The sequence below is a fragment of the Danio aesculapii genome, chromosome 16 (assembly GCF_903798145.1).
Source record: "Danio aesculapii chromosome 16, fDanAes4.1, whole genome shotgun sequence".
In the NCBI taxonomy this organism is placed as follows: Eukaryota; Metazoa; Chordata; class Actinopteri; order Cypriniformes; family Danionidae; genus Danio; species Danio aesculapii.
Genome location: NC_079450.1, coordinates 50,977,716 through 50,995,360, shown reverse-complemented (window position 1 = coordinate 50,995,360; position 17,645 = coordinate 50,977,716). Strand labels below are relative to the sequence as shown.

Below are 17,645 nucleotides of genomic sequence, written 5' to 3'. Positions count from 1 at the left end.
GTGCGAATGACGCCATTCGTGAGAGTGAATCAGGGTGAGTTAAGCGTTTTGCGCAATTGATGCGTGTATCACGCATTACGTGAGAAAAGCTTGAGTTGGAAAATCTGAACTTTAGCGGACATTCACGCCACGTTAACCAATCAGGAGCTTTCTCTTGTAGGGATGTGATTATCACGTAGCGCCTGTTGTTGATGTTCCGGGGGGAAATCCTCCTGCTGACACCAGACAACAGCTCATCAAACTGGGCTTGGCTCAGTCGAAAGCACCACTGAAAGCTTCCATCATCCAAGTACAGTTTCTGGAGGAATTTATGAGCACACAGAGCTGGGTGCACCTCTGAAAGGATCTAGTGGACTCAGACACGGCTCCAAAATGAATTGACGCTGTTTTTCAGTATTCCTAAAGCACATAAGCACAGCTATTCTTTCAATAAAATCCATGTTAGCCATTTAGCACGAAGCTAGAGTCACTGGGCAGACAGAAACCTCGTGCCCATGACGCGAATCAGTGTCTATTGTGAAGTGAATTTGAAACGCGAAGGAAGCAGATTTGATGCACGAATGAAGCGGATTTGACGCGCGAACGAAGCTGATTTAACCCTTGAATGAAGCAGATTTGACGCGTGAATGAATCGGATTTGACGTGCAAATGAAGCGGATTTGACGCGCGAATGAAGCAGATTTGACGCGCGAATGAAGCAGATTTGACGCGCAAATGAAGCGAGTAAACTCAAATGAATGTCGCGACTTATTCACGCATTCCACGTCTGGTGTGAACACAGCATTGAAGTCCACCACCATTTGCGATCTCCAGCAGTTGATCTTCTTGCACAGACATGCTGGATTCACCCGATTTGTTGACAAATGGGTTGTGGATCAATTTCTTGGCAGTTCGCAGGTCCACTAGACCCTTTCCCCTTAGCAAAGAAACTTTCCAGAGTCGTCTGTTTCTTACTCATTTTGCTGCTTGTGGGTTCAATTTGGGTGCTCAAATGACTGAGATGTGTGCGAGAGAATACGTTCATTTTTCAAAATTCGTTCCGATAATAAATAAAACTGAAATAATTAATGATTTCTTGTGCGGCCCGGTACCAATTGATCCACGGGTTGAGGACCACTAGTCTTAAGTTTTCCTGCAAAACGTCTTCATAATCTTTAGAATTAATTTTTCCGTCTGTAACAGCAATCCATCCAGGCCCTGGTGCAGCAAAGCAGCCCTAAATCCCAAATTAGCTGTTAAAACGGTAAAAAACTAGTAAAAATGTCCAAAAATATGTTAAAAAGCACTTAATAAAAATAATTTAAAATCACAGGAGGGCTAATAAATGTCTTTCAACGGCGTATATAAATATACAGTTGAAGTAATAATTTTGACCTTAAAATGTTGTTGATTTTTCTTATTTAAAACTGCTTTTATTTTAGCCAAAATAAAACAAACAAAACTTTCACCAGAAGAAAAAATATTATGGGAAATACTGTGAAAAATTCCTTTCTCTGTTAGACATAATTTGGGAAATATTTAAAAAATAAAAATTCACAGGAGGGCTAATAATTTTGACCAACTAATATATATATATATATATATATTTGATTTCATATATTCTGAACAGATTATTCAGTATTTGAACAGATTTACTGTGATATCTGATGTCTACATCACTGAAATGCAGTGAATTCTCATGAAAATTATGACAAATTTAATATTTTTCATGATAGAGATGTTTGCGGGAGCCTAATTTAGTTTCATAAAACATTTTAGATCAAGTCAGAGCGATGAGTGTATGAAGTTTGCATTGGTGTGCAAATGCACTCAATATATTCTTGTCTAATTAGCTTTTATAACCCTTTATTGGTGCATGTATGATAACTTAAATGACATTGATTACATTATATTTGTTTCCCAAGTCATAAAAGTCTTTTAATATCCCTTTTACCCATGAGTGCCCTATAAAGGGTTAATGAAATAGTTATCCAAATGTAAATGTAGTCATTATTGACCACACATGCTGTCATTTTTAATAATTCTTGTGCTCAGCTCATACAATGCTGGCATTGAGTGATTTATTCCTTTAATTGAGTTTTTCTTTTTGGGCTAAAACAAAAACAACAAATGTTTATTATAATTTTGATTGCTTTGGACAGGGTCTAGTAGAGCATTCTAGAAGGAGGAGCAGGTTTGAAGTCAGAACAGAATGGATTTTGTAGGTGTTGTAAATGATGTGATGTGTGTGTGAGGAGGCTCTCAGCTCTTGTGTCTGTCTAATGCAGTGTGTTAAACTCCAGACGTCCAGAAATGAAGCTGTAGAGTAGAGAGTTGAGAATGTGAAGGATGAGAGATGTGAAAGAAAGTTCTGGAAAGTGGAGATGTGATGGAGGACGTGACGGAGGTAAAGCGCTGCATCTGGAGGTCCTTTTTCTTTTTTGCCCATTTTTTGGCATCAGTGAGACAAATGAGACATTTATATCCTGTGGTTTAAGACGAACATAAAAAATAATTAGTTACATGTAAGTTTTTCGTAATGGAAGCATATTTTCTTTCGTGAAATATAAAAACAAACTATTTTATGACTCACATTTTTGAGTTTTTATCTCACAGATTTTTTTTTTCTCATGCAATTCTGAGTTATAAGATAAAAAAACAGATATCTAAGAAGTAAATTCTCAAACTTAAGATTATATAAACTAAAATACCGTTGTAAAAATCAATAGTTATCTTTCGATTTTTTTCCTGTTCTATAACATCATGTTTTTTTTTGTCCTGCCATCAATTTGGGACAAACTTTTGTGTCCTGTGGTTTAAAATTAGCATAAATAATCGTTTTAGTTACATTTAAGTTTTTATGGAAGCTTCCAGGAGTTTGCATGTTCTCTATGTGTCCGGGTGCTCCGGTTTCCCCCACATTCCAAAGACATGCGCTATAGGTGAATTGAATAAACTAAATTGATCGTAGTGTGTTTGAATGGGTGTTTCCCAGTACTGGGTTGTAGCTGGAAGGGCATCCGCTGTGTAAAACATATGCTGGATAAGTTGGCAGTTCATTCCGCTGTGGCGACCCCTGATTAGAGACTTAGCCAAAGGAAAACGAATGAATGAATGGAAGCTTCCAATAATAATAGAAAAACTAAATTTCTGTCTCACCCTTTTTTATTATTATCACAAGCTTTTATCTTAAAGACTTGTAAGAGTCCTTGTAATTGAAAAAGTTCCATGATAAAATTTCTCAGAAGAAAATTCTCAAATAAATAAATAAATAAATAAATATATATATATATATCAGCACTGGTGGAAGGCGTGCATTGGTTGGTGTTCCACCAGTGAGGATATCCAGCCATATTACACTGCTACTTGTGTGATATTGAGTTTATATTACAGTTCGACGGCATAATCGTGTATTTAAAAAAGAAATTCAAACACAGAGAATCTAAAAAATACTTTTAAATGAGGAGCTACTTTCTTTTGCCGTTCATTCACATCTGCAGCTGACGTCAGAACAGCAGAAACCGTTGCTACTTCACAAACGTCACTTTGGAGCTAGTATTTGAATGATTCTCTGGTGTAATGTCTAAAAGTGATGACAAAACAGGTGATTTTGCTCACATTTTAGGATTATAAGACTGAAATGCCATCAGTCTACAGATATTTCTTAGTATTTCTTTGCTGCAAACAGGAGATCGCAATAATTAACCCCGAAAAAGCCAAAGCAAACACTTTCAGAAACATCACCAGGTTATGGTATAAATACATAACTGATCAGTTGTAGTTACGAGTTTTTCTCCTCTAAAGGCTTATTATGCAGTCTCTGTCACCTACTTGTGGGAAACGTCAACCGTCGTTACTCTTCTTAGTATGACAAGCTGATGGATGCCGACATGCTGTATCGAACTTATAAATATGCCAATGCGATATTATAAATATTTTAAAATTGGCACTATTCTTATAAATAAACTGCATAGTTGCAATCTAAACAACTACATTCGTGCCTGAAAAGTACATTATGTTCTCCAAATGCTGCAATATTTGTCAAACTGTAGTGAATTTATTTATCTGCTTTCACTCTATGTGGGCGGAGTAATACAGAAGGTTGAAGAGGCTGGACGGGTGCTGTTATTGCAGAATATTACACAGCTATTGGCCAATCAGATACCAGAACTGTTGCGTATATATATATATGTATGTGTGTGTTTGTGTGTGTGTATATACAGCACCCGTCCAGCCTCTTCAACCTTCTGTATTACTCCGCCCACATAGAGTGAAAGCAGATCAATAAATTCACTAGTTTGACAAATATTGCAGCTTTTGGACAACATAATGTACTTTTCAGGCATGAATGTAGTTGTTTAGATTGCAACTATGCAGTTTATTTATAAGAATAGTATATATATATATATATATATATATATATATATATATATATATATATATATATATATATATATATATATATATATATATATATATACACGTATACACACACACACACACATAGCTTCCGCAGAATAAAAAAAAACATTGCTGTCTCACAATATTCAGGTTTTATCCTTGCAATTCTGAAAAAGTATCAATTGCACGAAATAAACTCTAAGAAGAAAATTCTCAAAAAATATGTTGGAGTTTGCAATTGTGAAATTGTGAAGAAAAAAGAAATCACAATTATCCTTTTTAACCGTTTTTAACTCACGATCCTGATTTTAAAAAAATGTGAGATAAAAACTCAATTTTCTTTTACCATTTTGATTTGAAAGCAGAAACAGACTGGAGTATAATGAAACAGTTTCTGAATTGTCTCAGCAATATATTTGCTTAAGACTTTAAAGTGAATCCAGTACAACTAAACATTAATAATGATGATAATTGTGTTTATATATGTTTGACTTATTTCCTTTATTAACTCTTCTGTTATGTAAAACACAAATACTGTATATACACATGCAAGTATACGCAAATGCAACTGTGTTCTGAAAGCTTAAAGAATTGAGTGATCAGATGAGGGTTTAATAATGATCTTGAGCTTATTTACACTTGATTAGAGATTCAAATCTGCTTGTTTCCTCTCCTTTTACAATCATTGTATCCCAGAATGCATTTCCAAGTTGAAATGAACGCATGTATGTGCTCTCAGGCTGCATGTTAAACTTTGTGTTTATTTTCCGAGCCGACGTATTCACGGTTGAGCAGATTTGATCTCTGCTGATGTTGTACTTTTATTAAATATCCCAGAGACTCCTGAACACATCATTTTGGGTATTATGGACCCGTATTCACAAAACATTTCATCTTAGCACATCTTAGCAAAGAGTTTGCCTAAATGAAAGAGTTTTATCTTAAAACTTCAAGCCTTAAAATCTGACGCTGAGAGTATTATGCGTGATGTCATCATCCTTATTAACTATGCACACAGTGATTGGCTGATGGGGAGGGTTGTTATCTCTCTCAGAGATTTAATCATGGATACTTAGTAGAGCATGATATTATGTTGGCATATTCAAATAAAGTCTGGAAACTACATTTTCAGGCACTCATCATCAATAAACTGTAAGTGCTCACAGTACAAATAATGAAGTAAATCACACATGGAGATGTTTTCTTGCAGCAGCTCCATGATACCCTGTTAGTTACGGATAAACTCGTAAATCCAGCTTCTATGCGTCTGTGCTCGGCTTCTCCAGTTACTCTCCACCGCTGAATTGTATTGTTATTGAATGCATATTATCAGCTTCTCAGACACACAAAGAGCGTTTATAAAGGTATATACACATCAGACCATTATATTTGGAGCATTTGAGAGATGTTTTTATAAAGATATTATTATAAAATGGTTGTTTTTCTGTTGTGATTTGCATCTGTTTAGGCTTTACATAGAGCCTGCGCCTGCATTTGCCCTAAAACATGGTTGACCGTAACTCGCTGTGACGTAGATGTTCCCGAGCTCTATAAAGATTTTCTTTCGGTGTTACAAGTTACCATATTCAAGCAAATATATTTTGCTATATAATAATTTGATAAAATATTATGAAAAACATATAGAAATGGCCAAATTTCTATTTATAGAACAAATGTTTGATTAAATATATTTTGAGACATTATTTTTTGGCCATTTTTTTGTGTATTTTAAAATGAAAACCTACTTCTTACCATATGGGAAAACTTCTGTTATTAAGGCGATAACTTATTAAAAGGTCAATGTTTTTATAATGTTTTCTTTAAAGGCATGTTGTCGAAAACACATATTTTAGTATAGTTTATTATCACTATGCTGACGTTTCACTCATTTAGCGAGTTTTAGCACTACAATAGGGTATATGCGGAGCTAGTGTTTCTTTCCATACTGATAAACTTCCGGTGAACGGTTAATGTGACTTTTTTCCACTTTATACGGTTCCTTTTACAGCATGGAAGTTGTAATGTATATACTGGAGTAAAGTAAATAAAGACATGGTGGGGAAAATGTAATTTCAAGAGTTCACACTTAGCTGATGAATGATTATAAAGCTAGTTTGGCATGCTGTCCTGGGAGAGAGCCCTGAGCTCATAAAATCCTTGAGCTCGGGGCTCCCTCCTGTTGCAAGGAGAGAGGGGAGTTTGAGCTCAGACAGATCTTGAGAACTCCCCTGTCATGATGGCTGAAGAGCAGATAGTAGATGCTCTTTAAAGAGATAAGTACTTGGTAGGAGCAGGTCTATGGTGTTGATTTGGATTAGTCAAACTTAGGTTGCATGTTTTTGGACAGTGGGAGGGAACCGGGGGAAACCCACATGAGCATAGGAAGAACATGCGAACTCCGCGCCGTCAGCTGGTTTGGTAAAAACTGGAACCAGAGACATTCTTGCTGTGAGGCAACAGTGCTAACCACTGGGCCACCGTGCTACCCATCGAGGAAGGAGGAGGAGTAGGGGTGGAAGGGGGGATTCTTCAAAATGAAGATAGCTGTGATACACAACCTAGGGTATTTATAGAAGCTTAGGAATCGTCTGATTGGTGCATTGTAAACTGTATAATGCGCGTCCAGCCGCAAGCAATCATAAGCACATGATCCTCTCGAAAGTAGTTTATGAATAAACTTCACTTAATGCAGTGCTTCTTGTACAATCTGAGACCCACTTTATATCGGATATCACTCAGCTAGTGGAGATCGCTGATTTTTTAAAGAAAAAAGACCTTAAACGCGCCGATTTTGTAATGGCATACAGTTTATCGGAAACGGTTCACCCAGGTTACTGACAAACTAAAAGTCCTTTAGCATACTTCCGCATATACCCTATACTTTGTGAAATATTCAAACATTAAGGATTTCTAAATTTAGGACCGACATCCACTACTTTTGGCCTTGAGATGTTGTGTGAATACGGGACCCAAGTAATAAACGTCCATAAAGCTATGAAAACACATTTACACTGTAAAAATATGTTAAATATTAACAGTTTCCATATTTTTTGTGATTCACAAGTGTTTCCGTTTATATACAGCCGTGAATTGCATTATGAAAGCTTGATCTCTGCTCTGTTGACTTATGTTGTTGAAAATTGAACTCTACAGTTTAAAAAAAAGTGACTTTTATTAACATTTTAGTCATTTGAAATACTATAATATAATGTATACAAAATCATTCAAATGGAAATAAGCCTGTTAAATAACAGAAAATTTACTTGCAGGTTATTACAAGGTTTTTGTAGCATGATATACAACACCAACCCAGACAATAAATCACTTTAAACTATTAAACGTTCAAAAAAGGTCACGTTTTTAAACTTTTCAAGGTTACAAGTTGTTGGAAGAAAGATCAAGCTACCATAATGCAACTCAAAAGGAGAAATAAACAGGGGGGAAAAGAATCACAAAATATGGAAAACTGCTAATTTAGGGCTATTTTTTACAGTGTGGATGATCACTGGATTCAGAGTCTCTGCGGATCAGTCATATGTTTGATTATTGAATGTTTTAATGTCATAATTGTATCCTTTTTAAATGATCTTACAATAAACAAAGTTAATCTCTGATGTTTATGTTAACTGTTACAGCCTTATATCAGATATATGGCTGGTGTTTATTGTTGATCTGGCAGGTGAAACGAGAAGGGTATAAACGGAGGTTGGAGCCAGCTCCAAGTGGGTGGGACTTGAGCTCCAAGTAGGCTGACCAAACCTGGAGTTTTCATTTTATTAATGTCTTTTATATGACACAGAGTCCAACCTATTGTGTTTTATACACCTATCCCAACCCTAAACCCAACCTCACAGTAACCTGTTGTGTTTTATTAATGTCTACACCTACAGTAACCTAGCCCACTTGCAGCATAAGTCCCTCCCACTTGGAGGTCACCCAGCCTACATGCAGTAAAATCCCTCCCACTTGGTGGTCTCCGGGCTGCAGCGATACCTATTTGGGTGAAACCTATAATATATATATATATATATATATATGAAAAACAACAAGATAATCAAATAAAGAGTTTTATTATTGAGACAGAAGTAAAGGTGAATGTGGACTGTACATGATTGTGAAGGACTTCTCACAGGTTTTTCAGCCATTCCAGGTTTGTTCCCTGTGGGTCAGATGGATGTGCTGGGACGTCCGGCATGTTTCCATCATCTCTAACAGGTACTGAGGAGAGTGAGATATCATTAAAAAAAAGATCAAATGAACAACAACTGAATAAATGCTCATTAGTGGTGTAACGGATCACATCTCTCACGGTTCCAATCACACTATGGTTTTAACAAAGATAATTTAGAACCTGTAATTGTAATAAAAAAATTTTTAAATCAAGTAATAAACAGCCGAATATAAAGGTTATTTAATACTAAAATATTATCTTTGCCGCTGTTGTTGATAATGCTAAAAGTATAAATCTAACATTATAATCTTGTACGCCACACCATATTTATTTTTAGTTTCATTTTCAGTTATTGATTCAATAATTCCCTTATAAAACTTCCATGTTTCATTACTAGGTATATCATTTTTTAAACTATTGGGACATTTTAAAATGCTTAATGTGAAAAAAGCTTAACGTGATTTAATGTACCTAAACATAAACCAGAGAAACCCAAATTCCTGTCAAATTGTACTTGTAATTAACCCTAACTACTGTAAAAAGAACGAGTCCCAATTCCATAGATAAAGTGAAAAACAGCACTTTAAAAGCGTTTTCTCCTCCACTGAAGTTTATTATAAGGAAAAGGCTTAACGTGGCTTAATGTATCTTAATAACAAGCGGGGAAAATCACATTTCTATCAAATTTTACTCATGAAAAATACTTTCTGATGTCAAAAGAACAAGCTCTAACTTTAGTGAGTTAAAAAAATTTGCACGTTATGCGTTTTAAGTCCATTATAAGGAAACAGCTTAACATACCTTAACACCGACCAGCGAAACCCACATTTCTGTCAAACTTTACTTGTGATTAACATTAACTATTGTCAAACGAACGGGCCCTAATTCCATTGATAAATTGTACAATATCAGGTTAAGAGTTTTCTCCCCCATTGAGGTCTGTTATAAGAAAAAAGCTTAACGTGGCTTAATGCATCTTAATAACAAGTGGGGAAAATCTAATTTCTATCAAATTTTACTCATCATGACAAACACTTTCTGATGTCAAAAGAACAAGCTCTAATTTTAGTGAGTGACAAAAAAAAATCACGTTATGCGTATTAAGTCCATTATAAGAAACAGCTTAACGTGGCTTAACCTATCTTAACACAAACCAGGGAAACACAAATTTCTGTCAAACTTTACTTGTGATTAACACTAACTATTGTCAAAAGAACAAGCCCTAATTCCATAGATAAAGTGAACAATTTCAGGTTAAGAGTTTTTTCCCCCATTGAAGTCTATAATAAGGAAGGGTTAACATAACTTTACAACTGAGGGAAACCAAATGTTAAAAAGGCTGTACATAAAATCAAAGCTAGTGTAATTCACGAGTAAAAGTTGATAGAAATTTTATTTTCTCCGCTTGTTGTTAAGGTACATTAAGCCACGTTAAGCTTTTTTCTTATAATAGACTTCAATGGGGACTTTCAAATTGGGACTCGTTCTTTTTACAGTAGTTGAAGTTAATTACAAGTAAAGTTGAACAGAGATTTGGGTTTCTCTGGTTGTTGTTAAGGTACATTAAGCCACGTTAAGCTTTTTCCTTATAATAGACTTCAATGGGGACTTTCAAATTGGGACTCGTTCTTTTTACAGTAGTTGAAGTTAATTACAAGTAAAGTTGAACAGAGATTTGGGTTTCTCTGGTTGATGTTTAGGTACATTAAGCCATGTTAAGCTTTTTTTCACGTTAAACGTTTTAGAATGTCCCAAACTATTCAGTGACATATTTTTGATAATTGTTCCAACAACTTTCAACAGCGTCAAGTTGCATTAAACAGTAATTTTAACATTTACCATCTGAACTATAAACTGTTTTTCCAGAACTCCTGTGTCATTTGATTGTTTAAAGAGTAAAACATTGGTAAAGAGTAAAAAGCGTAAGTAAAAAGAGTAATAAGCGAATCTCTTTTTCGATTATACGCGGATTTGCAGCACATCGAAGGATTAATCAACATATGCAAATCATCATTAATCAAAAATTTGTCATTTAAGTTGGGTGGGTGTTTAAATTGAGATCCCAATCTTTTAACAACTAAATGTACACCTATACAATGATTGCATTAATGCAGGCTTAATATGTAAGACCAACCTCACCTTAATACAATTTTTTCAGGATAAACGAGATATTCCACGTTACATGTGAAGAATAACATACCTGGATAATTGTACGGAACAGCCTTGTTCATCATTGCTGTGTATTTAGTATAAGGGCTCACAAACGGCACAATGCAAGCTGAATGAATAGCAAAACATAAGATAAGTTCAAAAAACAGTAGATGAATATTCATAAGGTAACGTTACATTGATCTCGCACTCACCTGCCACTCCGATCGCACAGGACACTGTAATCACAGGCTCTTTATCCCACATATACTTCAGTATCCTGCCAACTGTTCAAAACAATTGAGGTAAAGTTGGTTTTATATCCACATTTGGACTTTCTCCTTAATTATATAATTTCAGAAAAGTATTCTTTGCTAATTCCTAATAGTGAAATCATATTAGTAACAGTTAGCCAATAACTATCATAGTACAACATTGTTCACAGTCAAATAAATAATGCCAATGCTGTTTTCAAGTCATATTTACATTATACATCATATTCACAATACCATGGTAAGCAATATAGGGAGCGTGTTAGAAGTTATCACTGAACAAATTTGCGAATATAAAACCAAATTTACCTCAGATACAAAAAAAAACGTTAAATGTTGAGCTGCTAAATTGAACGACAGCTGGTGCGACACCAAGGTCATTCTCCCATTCGCAGATTATACATTTATTAAACTTTATTACAACGATTAAATATAAAACCTCTCGTGGTCTCCTACTGATTGTGTCGCTTTGAAATGTGACAAATCTGTACTACAATAAAACAAGACATCTTTGAAGCTGCTAGCATGCAAAATGTACTCACCGGCCGCCATGTTTGATTCTGTGAGTCTGGTTTGGGCATTGTGGGAATTGTAGTTCGATGACAACACGGAAAGACGTACTTAAAGCGCGCCTCAGCTTCATTTGCCTTACATTTTAAGGCTTTGTTATGTTAAAGATTATTTAGTTTAACTGTTAATAAAACAAAATATTGATTAGAATGTAATTATTGAGGTGTTGGCATTTCCTGTAGCAGTCAGCCCCAGTGTCTAATCAGCAAAACAAGTGAGTATCCCGAGGGTAAACGCAAGTATTGATCCTCAGAAGTCGTAATACCCAAACAGCTAGTGGAAAAAAGTAGGCATACTTTGAGGGAACAATTGAAGTTTGATACTGAATGTGGTCATACGTTTAACAGTAAACGAGCCTTTAGCCACTAGATGGCAGTCAATCTCAGCACAAAACTTTTCTACATGCGTTTGGATCACCTTATTCGCGTCTCATGAATTCTGTGCTGAACACTAAATCTCAGTTACACCATAACCTCACCTCACTGCTTCTGAAAACATAGAATATATATAGTCATTTAATATATAATACAAATAACATAATATAATTCAATATATCACACAAGGCCTGTTTTTGTCCTGAACAGCAATTGATTGTACACAGCATTCATTTGGCTTAGTCCTTTTATTCATCAGGGCTCACCACAGCAGAATGAACCACCAACCTATCCAGCATATGTTTTACACAGCGCATGCCCTTCCAGCTGTAACCCATCACTGGGAAACAGTAGAGCATTTAATTTAATATTAAAACCGTGTAATGTTTGAGACACCATGCTTTTTTTCTGTAAATTTTGCCAACAAACATATTAAGCAGCAGCAAGACTGTATCTCAGACTAAAACACACAGTAATTTAATGAAGAAATGAAGCTACAGTTCTCTTCATAAACGGACCATTGAATCGTTTCATAAATGACGTTTCGTTTACCACCACATACTTGTAGTTTTAGTTTATTTGGAGTTTCACCCTTTAAAAAATATTTCAATATCAATTTAAAAAAAGTTAGTTAGGTAATACTTTTTTATTTTCATATGCATTTTTTTTTTTTTTTTATGTTGTTGGTAACCAAACTGCAGTAAATGGTCTTAACACACCAATTGCTTCAAAAATAAATGTTTTTATTTATTTATTTTTGCACTAAACACTTATATAACTAAACTGTTATATAAAATATTGCACATTGAAGAAATAATAGCCTGAATTATTTATTTCTAAAGCTATCTCTTAAAATGTATAAAATGATCCTTTTTTTGCATTTAAAGGGACAGTACACCCCAAAACAAAAAATTGACCATCATTTTCAAATTTTATTTTAGTTTTCAAATTCACAAAGACAAACTGAAGGTTTTTTTTAGGTGGGGGTGAACAGCCACTGATTTCCATAGTGTTCCATCAAATAATAATATCATATATGGCGTTGACACGATGGTCAATTGGTACTAACGAGCCCAAAGTATAATATATTATATATATATAATATATATATTATACGTTGGGCTCGTTAGTACCAATTGAGCATCGTGTCAACGCCACAGCCTACCTTGGTATTGTTGCTGACCATGTCCATCCCTTTATGACCACAGTGTATCCATCTTCTGATGGCTACGTCCAGCAGGATAACGCGTGAATTATCTCAGACTGGTTTCTTGAACATGACAATGAGTTCACTGTACTCAAATGGCCTCCACAGTCACCAGGTCTCAATCTAATAGGGCATCTTTGGGATGTGATGGAACGGGAGATTTGCATCCATGGATGTGCAGCTGACAAATCTGCAGCAACTGTGTGATGCTATCATGTCAATATGGACCAAAATGTCAGAGGAATATTTCCAGCACCTTGTTGAATCTAAGCCATGACGGATTAAGGCAGTTCTGCAGGCAAAAATGGTTCCAACCTGGTACTAGTAAGGTGTACCTAATAAAGTGGCCGGTGAGTGTAGATATTAATATGAATATATACGAAAATACATATATATATATATGAAATTGGCTGAAATTAAATATGCATGTATATAACCTTCAACCTTAAATTTGATTGAAACAGCATTTAAAAATAACAACTACAGGTTATATACCCCTTTTCACCATGTAATATAGTTATTGAAGGATTAGCCAGTACCACTACAATTTATCTAAATAAACCGATTAGTCACAGCCCAAAACCCCTTTCTAATTGACATGAAGACTAAATAGGGACAGAAAGAGTGATGAACGGAAAGCAAGAATCATGACTGATGACCTGTGATGAATCTGGCTTATTTAAACAGCCAGCAACTATGACTGATCCTGTTCTCAGGGCGCAGGGGAAATTGGAGGATTCCAGAAAAAAAAAGGAGCGTATTGTTGAGCGATATTTAGCAGTGGATGATAAACTCTGAGGGACTCTCGACTGCTAACTGGCCAATCTAAAAATGGCTCCCCAGTCTGTTCATTTCCTTAATGTGACGTAACAGCAAGACCCTCAGGTGGTCCAATAACCACTTCCTCTCTGATTGCAAACGGTCGACGCATTGATCTCTGTCAGAGTTTCACCAGAGGACTGATATCTAGGATGGCTCAGGGGATGTGCGCAGCTCATTTGACACTGGTTAAGATTAAAAGACTGCGCATTCAGTTTTAAACATAACAAGGCTAAATTGTTTGCTAATTAACTAGGGATGCCACAATAATCATAGCCTAATGTTGAACTGTTCGGTTTGCTCGCCTTATCTCAATACGCATATGTAAATTGCGTTCTACATTTATAAAAAGCATTTTGCTGGTGGCACGGTGGCTCAGTTGTTATCAAGAAGGTTGCTGGTTCGAGTCCCGGCTGGACCAGTTTGCATATCTGTGTGAAGTTTGCATGTTCTCCCCATGTTGGCGTGGGTTTCCTTCGGGTGCTCCGGTTTCCAAAGACATGCGCTCTAGGTGAATTGGATTAACTAAAATTGGCACTAGTGTATGTGAGTGTGAATGAATGGATGTTTCCCAGTACTGGGTTGCAGCTGAATTGTCTGCGTAATACATATGCCAGAATAGTTGGCGGTTCATTCCCCTGTGGCAATCCCTGATAAATAAAGGACTAAGCCGATGGAAAATGAATGAATTGCATTTTGCATTTTCCCTATGCTTTAGTGTAGGGCAGGGGTGGGCAAACTCGTTCCTGGAGGGCCGGTGTCCTGCACGGTTTAGCTCCAACACTTATTAAACACACCTGAAGATGCTTATCAGTGTCTTCACGATCACTAGAAATCTATAAGCAGGTGTGTTTGATTAGAGTCGGAGCTAAACTGTGCAGGACACCGGCCCTCCAGGACCGAGTTTGCCAACCCCTGGTGTAGGGCCATGCACTGAGATTACTTTCCGTTAGTAGACATATTTGCCAATATTCAGTAATTCATCATAATAATCAACACACACTATACTGATATCATGGGCAATTCAAAATACTGTGAATAATTATTTATTATTTAAACTTTTAGAGTGTTTTTAAGACTATTTAGATTGTATTTACTGTGGTTTTCATCCCAGCAGCAAATGTTTATAGAGAAAAAACATTTATGTTAATGTTGATCTGAACTACTATCTGCTGAAAAATGTATTGATTATTATATAAAATACTATTTATAGGACAATTGTTTATTAGCACTTTACATTCAGAAATATTTTTGAAGCTTGAGGTTTTTTTGGATTAACTTAATTGTTTTATGTTCAATCAACTTTGAATTAAAAATTAAGTTAACATAATTGATTTGTGTTGGGAGAACTCAAAGGAATTACGTGGAACCCTGCATTTTTTACAGTGTACAGTAGGGCTCCCTCAGTTAAACTAATGATGAAAACTACAAAAGCTTTTAGGCAGAATGCCTCTCTTGTGAAATTCTAGTCAGCAGGTCCTGGAATGTTAAGGTTCTCAATAGCCGCGTTTCCACTATCGCGCTTAAAGCGAGCGAGCCAGGGCGAGCCAAGGCCAGTCGCGTTTCCACTATCACTTCCGGGGCGTAATCGGGCCAAAGCGGGGCTTCCTTGGGGCCATCGTCCGGCCTTTTTCGGCCCGCCGAATACCTTGGGCCAAGGAGGGCCAACTGGGGCTTCGGGGCGTGGTTACGTACAAAGGCGGAGTTTTCCTGTCAGGTAAAGAGGAGACAAGATGCTTTCTTCCCTTACATTTGTTTTGCTATCCCGCTTGATCAACTCACTAAGAAGAAGAAAAAATGGATAGCAGACAGTACTGGTCAGTTGAGGACACCAGGGCTCTTCTGAACATTTGGGCCGAGGAAAATGTTCAGAGGCAAATAGACGGCGTTTGCAGAAATGAGGACGTTATCAAGTACATTCGCACAAATTCAGCGAACAACGATACAAGTCCGCGAGAGTCCTCGTCGAGTCCTCGTCGCTTGGCTGCTCTTTTGCGCCTTGCAGCCAAAATCTGTGTTCGAAGTAAATGCCGCCGAACTCGAATGTCCTTATCCAGGGATCGCTGTCTGGCCTTACACCAACAGACCACAAACAGTAAAAAAGCAATCGCTTCGGTGTTCTCCATCTTCCAGCTCTCGTAGTGATGCCAGGTTGTGTTTGTGGTTATAATTTGAGTTTTTTGTTCCCGCTGAAGTGGGCGGGTTGTGTGACGGGTTGTGTGACGTTTGATTCGGGGGACGTTCTGGGGGCGGTGTTTGCGTGACGCGCTGCGAGCAACTAGCCCGACAGTGGAAACGCGAGATGATTTCGGCCTCATTTCTCAACCTCCCGGGCTATTGGCCCGGCCTGGCCCGATTAAAGCCCTGGCTCGCACTGGCCCGATAGTGGAAATGCGGCTAATGACAGACAGTATGGAACTGCATGTTAAAGGAGTTAAGTGATCCTTTAAAACCATGTCTCAGTTTCTCAAGATAGATGCAACGTAGAACCTCTCTAATCCAGTGTTCTGATGATAGAGTTTTTTCAATTGAAGAGAATTGCATGCGAGCTTGGTGGTAAAGGCAATGATGCAGCGTGTTGATGTTTGTGTAGTTGGGGTTGGGAGATAACCAAAGAGTGCAGTCAGAGGGTCAGGAGTGATGATTGTATTAAGGGCTTGAGAAAACTGCTAATTTACGGATATTTTTACAGTGTAGTAGGTCAGATTAATATGTCAATTGTTAATTTTTTGTTTGAATATTAAACAATTAAGTTTCCAGGCTGTGCAGTGGCACAGTAGGTAGGCCTCACAGCAAGAAGGTTGCTGGTTCGAGCCTCGGCTGGGTCAGTTGCCGTTTCTGTGTGGAGTTTGCTCCGGTTTCCCCCACAGTCCAAAGACATGCAGTACAGGTGAATTGGGTAAGCTAAATTGTCCGTAGTGTATGGGTGTGAATGAGTGTGTATGGATGTTTCCCAGAGATGGGTTGCAGCTGGAATGGCAGCTGCGTAAAACATGTGCTGGATAAGTTGGCAGTTCATTCTGCTGTGGCGACCCCGGATTAATAAAGGGACTAAGCCGAAAAGAAAATGAATGAATGAATTAAGTTTCCAAACATTTGGCGTTGTTATGAACATCCCTAAAAACGCAATGTATATTTTTAAAAAGCACTCTTAAATAAATACTCACAGCATTTTGAAATGTCCACTATATCACTATTGTGCATGTTCATTATCACGATATATTGAATATCTGATCATTCATGAACAAGTAAAGTTTGCGCTCTGCATTGTGAACTTGCTCCCATTCTTCATTTGTTTTTTTGTTGTCGTTTGGTTCACCTGGCAACCATCTCCTCTTTGTTATACAGGGACAATGACGTCCATCCGTCTCTGATCTCACTGAGCCATCACTTTGCACTGGACGTTCTAAAAAGATGTCATTTCAGCACTCGTAATTTACAATGTGGACAATTAGCTTGAGCGACTGTCATTTGCAATGGAGTAGGAAGTCATTATGGAGTGAAGGAGATGCTTTTATTGGGCTCAGAGGGCATTCGGAGACAGATGAGAGCAAGGATATGAGCGCTGGCCTCTTTGATAAAGTGTGCCATTAAATTTGTGCTTGTGTGGAGACAAACAGCTTCTAACTGCCCTGCAGTCGGACCTGTGAATCTGCTACTGTGGTTACACTATCAAACGCTGCATACAGGAAGCTTGGGTGTTT

The 17,645-nt window shown here is 37.0% G+C and overlaps 1 protein-coding gene across 1 annotated transcript in view; it reads right to left on the bottom strand.

Moving 5' to 3' along the window:
- Positions 1-8,431: 8,431 nt before the first annotated feature.
- ndufa3 (NADH:ubiquinone oxidoreductase subunit A3) overlaps positions 8,432-17,645 on the bottom strand; it is a 47,333-nt gene continuing 38,119 nt past the window's right edge. The window contains exons 4-7 of the mRNA XM_056476116.1: positions 11,514-11,591; positions 10,915-10,986; positions 10,752-10,829; positions 8,432-8,598 (exon numbers count right to left, since the gene is read on the bottom strand). Of these exons, the coding sequence (XP_056332091.1) occupies positions 8,507-8,598; positions 10,752-10,829; positions 10,915-10,986; positions 11,514-11,591 (320 nt within the window). The 3' untranslated portion in view covers positions 8,432-8,506. The remainder of the gene's footprint in view (positions 8,599-10,751; positions 10,830-10,914; positions 10,987-11,513; positions 11,592-17,645) is intronic.